The 5,708-nt window shown below is 47.5% G+C and overlaps 1 protein-coding gene across 1 annotated transcript in view; it reads left to right on the forward strand.

The window, feature by feature from the left end:
- The window catches only part of LOC112074882 (upstream-binding protein 1), a 30,382-nt gene extending 28,869 nt beyond the window's left edge, over positions 1-1,513 (forward strand). Inside the window, exon 13 of the mRNA XM_024141966.2 lies at positions 1,315-1,513. Within this exon, the coding sequence (XP_023997734.2) occupies positions 1,315-1,513 (199 nt within the window). The remainder of the gene's footprint in view (positions 1-1,314) is intronic.
- The last annotated feature ends 4,195 nt before the right edge of the window (positions 1,514-5,708 follow it).

Raw genomic sequence — 5,708 nt, forward strand, 5'->3', positions numbered from 1 at the left:
GACAGCCTGTTGTGTTGTTAAAGAAGCCTGTTGTGTTGTTAAAGACAGCACTGTTGTGTTGTTAAAGACAGCCTGTTGAGTTGTTAACAGACAGCCTGTGAGTTGTTAAAGACAGCCCCCCCCCCCATGTTGAGTTGGTTAAAACAGCCTGTTGAGTTGTTAAAGACAGCCTGTTGTGTCGGTCGCGTAGAGTTGTTAAAGACAGCCTGTTGAGTTATTAAGACAGGCCTGTTGGTTGTTAAAGACAGCCTTTGGGTTATTAAAGACAGCTTGTTGTGTCGCGTCGTTAGAGTTGTTAAACAGCCTGTTGAGTTGTTAAACGACAGGCCTGTTGAAGTTGTTAAAAGACAGCCTTTTGATTGTTAAAAGACAGCCTGTTGTGTTTGTTAAAGACAGCCTGCTTGAGTTGTTAAAGACAGCCTGTTGAGTTGTGTAAAGACAGCCTGTTGAGTTGTTAAAGACAGCCTGTTGAGTTGTTAAAGACAGCCTGTGTGATTGTTAAAGACAAGCCTTGTTGAGTTGTTAAAAAGACAGGGCCTGTGTGATTGTTAAAGACAGCCTGTTGAGTTCGGTTAAAGACAGCCTGTTGAGTTGTTAAAGACAGGGCCTGTTTGTCGTTGTTAAAAGGACAGCTGTTGTGTTGTGTAAAGACAAAGCCTGTTGCTGTGTTAAAGAGCGCAGCCCTGTTGAGTGTTAAGACAGGCCTGTTAGTTGTTAAAGACGCCTGTTTGAGTTGTTCAAAGACAGCCTGTTGAGTTTTAAAGACAGGCTGTTTGTGGTCGGTCGGTTAAGATTGTTAAAGACAGCCTGTGTGAGTTATTAAAGACAGCGCTGTTGAGTATTAAAGAACAGCCTGTGAGTTGGTTAAAGACAAGCCTGTTGAGTTGTTAAAGACAGGCCTGGTGAGTGTGTTAAAGACAGCCTGTTGCAGTTGTTAAAGACAGCCTGTTGAGTTGTTAAAGACAGCCATGTTGTGTCGGTCGGCTAGAGTTGTTAAAGACAGCCTGTTGAGTTATTAAGAGACAGCCTGTTGCTGTGTTAAGACAGCCTGGTGTGTGTATTAAAGGACAGCTTTGTTGTGTCGGTCCGTAGAGTTGTTAAAAAGACAGCCTGTTGGATTGTTAAAGACAGGCCTGTTGAGGTTGTTAAAGACAGCCTGTTGAGTTGTTAAGACAGCCTGGTTGAGTTGTTAAAACAGTCCTGTTGAGCTTATTAAAGACAGCCTGTTGTGTGTAAAGACAGCCTGTTGTGTTGTTAAAGACAGCCTGTTGAGTTATTAAAGACAGCATTTGGTTGTTTGTGTGTGTTTAGGTCTTTTGACTTACTAAAGTTGACCCAGGGAATGACTGTATCAGATCTGTGGAGCTGCGATGGAATCAGACTCTTCTACCCACCACTCAGATCCATGGGTGTAGGGGAGGAGAGGGGAGGAGGGGAAGAGGGGGTGTGTGAGGGAGAGAGGAGATGTGTGGACGAGCGACCGAAACACAGTGAACCCCAAACTAAAACATGAGAAGAATACGAAAAAAATGGAATAGTATCAAGTTACTAAGACACATTGTGGAAAGAGATTAACCCAAAAAACAGAGCAAACTAGAATGCTGTTTGGCCCTTCCCTAAACAAAGAGAGTACGAGCAGAATACGCTGACCACTGTGACTGACCCAAAAAAACTTAAGAAAGCTTTCGACTATGTACAGACTCAGTGAACATAGCCTTGCTAATGAGAAAGGCCGCCGTAGGCAGAACCTGGCTCTCAAGAGAAGAACAGCTCATGTGCATCACTCCCACAAAATGAGCTGACAACTTCCTAACCTCCTGCCATATGACCCATATTGTGACAGAAAGACACATTATTTCAACCTGAGATCTAAACAATCCACAATTGCAGGTGTGTAATTGACAAACTTAAACCCCAATTTGAAAACCTCCCCACCATCCTATTGGGTGAAAACCACCAGTATGTTGCATTCACAGCGGCGCAAGATCTTGTGGACCTTGTTGCCACCAAGAAAGGCGCACCGAGTTGAAGAAACAAACACCATTGTAAAATACAACCCATTTATTTTATTGTATTATTGTACGTTGAATCTGTTTACACATTTCATTTACAACACTGTATATAGACATAATATGAACATTTGTAATGTCTTTATTCCTTTTGGAACGTTACTGAGAGTGTAATGTTTTACGTGTTCATTTTTTATTGTTGTCAATTAATCTACTTCACCTTGTTTTTTCAATTGTAAACACTATGTTTCCATTCCAATAAAGTCCATTAATAGAGGGGGGTATTTGAGAGGGAGAGAGGGTTGTGATGGTCAGCCGAGTGTGAAGTGTAGGGGTGTGTGAGAGAGTGAGGGGTAGTCTGTGTGAGCAGAGTGCTGGGTGTGGTGAGAGAGAGAGGGGTGTTGAGAAGAAGAGGGGTGCATCGGTGTGTGAAGAGAGAGAGGTGGGTGTTGTGAGAGAGAGAGGGGTGTGTGTGAGAGAGAGCGGGGGGGTGTGTTGATGAGAGAGAGGGGTAGTGTGCTGAGAGAAGAGGGTGCCTGTGTGAGAGGGAGCGGGGTGTCGAGAGGGTGTGTTGAGAGAGAGAGGGTGTGTGTTGGAGAGAAGAGGGGTGTGTGAGTGTTTGAGAGAAGCAGGGTGGATTGTCTTCAGCGTGTGTTGAGGTAGAGGCGTGGGTGTGTGTGAGAGAGAGGGTGTGGGTGTGTGTGTGAGAGAGCGGGTTGTGTGTGTGTGAGAAGAGAGGGTGTGTGTGTACTGTGTTGAAGAGAAGAGGGGGTGTGTTGAGAGAAGAGAGGGGCGTGTGTGTGAAGAGAGAGGGGGGTCCTGACTGTGGTGAGATAGAGAGGGGGGGTGTTGGAAAGAGAGAGAGGTGTGTGAAAAATGTGATCGTGAGAGAGAGAGGGGATGTGAGATGAGAGAGGGGTGTGTGATGAGAGGAGAGAGGGGTTTGTGTGTGAGAGAGCAAGGGGGGGTGTGTGTGAGAGGGAGAGAGTGGGGTGTAGAGAGAGAGGTGTGGGTGTGCTTTGATGAGTGAGAGAGGGCGGGGGTGTTCGTGACAGGATGAAGATGGATGATGTGGGGCGATCGTTGGGGCTGTGCAGGACGAGAGAGAGCGGGGGTCTGTGAGAGAGTATAGCGGGTGCCTTAGAGGAGAAGGGGGTGTCGAGAGAGAGAGAGGGTGCGGTGTTCAGAGAGAGAGAGGGGCCGTGTTGCTGAGAGAAAGTTTGGTCAGAGCGGGTCGTGTGATGTAGCTGATTCTGGCAGTGAGTGAGTGTGAGAGAGAGATAGACGGGGTGAGTAAAGGTGTGTGTGAGAGAGAGGCGTGTGTGTGTGACAGCTTGTGAGAGAGAGAGGGGTAGTGTTTTGTTGAGAACAGAGAGAGTGTGTGTGTGTGTGTGAGAGGAGGAGGGTCGTTGTGTGAGTAGTGAAGAGAGAGAGAGGGTGTGTGTGAGAGAGAGAGAAGGGGATAATCGCTTATAACAAACGTCAGATACAGTACTGTTTTGTTGTTGAGACTAGGAGAGGCGTGTATGTGTCTGTGAGAGAGGGGTGTGTGTTGAGAGAGAGGGCTGAGAGAAAAGGGGGGTGTGAGAGACTGAGGCTGGGTCGGTAGAGAGAGGGGAGGAAAATTGTATATGAGTGTGTGAGAAGAGAGGGGGACGTGTATTTGTGAGAGAGAGGGGTTTTGAATGATGAAGACGGGAGTGTGTTATTGTGAGACGAGAGTGTTTCGAGCGACTATGTGATGGACGGGTGTATAGTGTAGAGAGGGTCTGTCAATGTTGATGACGCGTGGGTGTGTGTTGTGAGAGAAGGGTCATGGTCACATTCGTGAATGAGACGGAGTCTGGTCTAAAGCGAGGTGTGAGAGAGGGGCGATAACGTTGAACGGAGGGGTGTGATGTGCGAGAAGCCGGGCCGTTATGCTGAGGCTCGGGCGGTGTGTAGTGTGTCGGAGGGAGAGGCGTGCGTTAGAGAACGGGTGGTACATGTTGTGCGAGAGGGAGAGGAGGGGGGTGTGTGTGAGAAGAGAGAAGGGGTGCGCCCACACGAAAAACACCTAGAACGTGTGTCTGAGAGAGAAGGTGTGCTGGAGAGAGATGAGGGGTTGTGTATGTGTGAGTAGAGAGAGGGGAGTGTATGGGAAATTCAATGTTTGCTCAACATGTCTCTGTGTTCCTGCAGGAGTCGGGTGCCCAGAGGGAGGCTGCCCCCCCACACAGAGAGAGAGTCATATAGAGGAGGAGAGGGAGGCTGCCCCCCCACACAGAGAGAGAGTCATATAGAGGAGGAGGAGAGGGAGGCTGCCCCCCCCACAGAGGCCCATACAGGCAGCACTATAGGCCTCAGACAGGGCCAGTCATCAGTCAGTGCTGCTGGACCTCCCTGTGTGTCTCATTCGCTCTGACCTGAGACTCGACCACACACACTTTCACGGAAGCAGAGCTGGCGACTAACTAAACCAGAAAAGACTGTCTAGAACGCGCCGGCGCCCGGGTGTGGACCTTCTGATCTGTTCCCAGACAACTAGTGAGGACGAGAGTCCTCTTAGCCAATCAAGTATTGATTTTGTGGATTGATGGAGCTTTTACACTGTAACAGAATACCAACAGGGCCAGTTCTGGTCCATGTATCATATGAATCGTGTCTAATACCATAATATACCCCAGCCTATTTCAGAGCAGGACCGGACATCTCCACTGAAGACCCTGCCTGCATAGACGTGTCTAAGCATCATGGCTACTTCTTTCACGTCACTCAAGTCTCTTCAATCTCTTTTTTTTTACTGTCGCTTTTATGGTTTTTAGTTTTGTCTTTTGACTAGGACAGTTTCTTTGTTTGGCTGTTGTGTAAGATGAGATGTCTCTGGTGCCATACGTCACACTGTTCGCTAGGCTCAGTTAGAGACAGACACACACTGACTGTAATAGACTATTGACATGGAGAGGGGGTGAGGAGGAAGCCTCTCTAGACTATTGAGATACAGTCCCTGGTCGGTGCAAGGGGGCAGGGTGGCATAAATAAACATAACTGGTTTGGGATGAAGTTGACCTTAGAACAAGGTTGTGTGTCTTGAAACCAGGGCTGATCCAAGGCGTGGCCTTCCTTCACCCCTGACAGGATGGGATGGAAACCCTGTATGTGTTGTCAGGTCTGTCCGCTGGCCGTCGTTGACTACTGGCAGTGGAAGTGTGCGTGGATGTGTTTTTATTGTTGCAGAAACTAACCTGGTTTGATCATGTCAGTAGTTATCACTGCTTTTGTTCTGTGGCTTTTGCCTTTTAGTSAAGAGCATGAGGTTGGGAGGGGGAGGAAGGAAGATATTGTTATTTTATTTTGTCCGAAAATAAATGTAGCCCAGTCCTTTAAAAACAAAACATCCCATAAATGAAAGACCACAAAGTCCAACTTGATGTAGTTTGTGAACCACACCCTTCATGGCACCTGAGAGAAATAAAGTGACTATTATTAATGTTGACTTGAAAACGGAACAGAACCTGTCAGCTACTTCAACAACACCAGGAAGTGAGGAGCACAGGGCCTGTTCAAGAGGGGTGCGTCCTTACAGAACGTTCAGGTAGAAATGTATGTTGTTGAACGGATGTGATTGGCTGTCTGAATCCCTATTCTAGTTCTATATGCAACGTCCAGAACATTTCACATCACTGAATACACCCCCATCTCTACAGACCCTGGGTCTCC

This window comes from Salvelinus sp. IW2-2015, unplaced genomic scaffold (genome assembly GCF_002910315.2).
Source record: "Salvelinus sp. IW2-2015 unplaced genomic scaffold, ASM291031v2 Un_scaffold2864, whole genome shotgun sequence".
NCBI lineage: Eukaryota > Metazoa > Chordata > Actinopteri > Salmoniformes > Salmonidae > Salvelinus > Salvelinus sp. IW2-2015.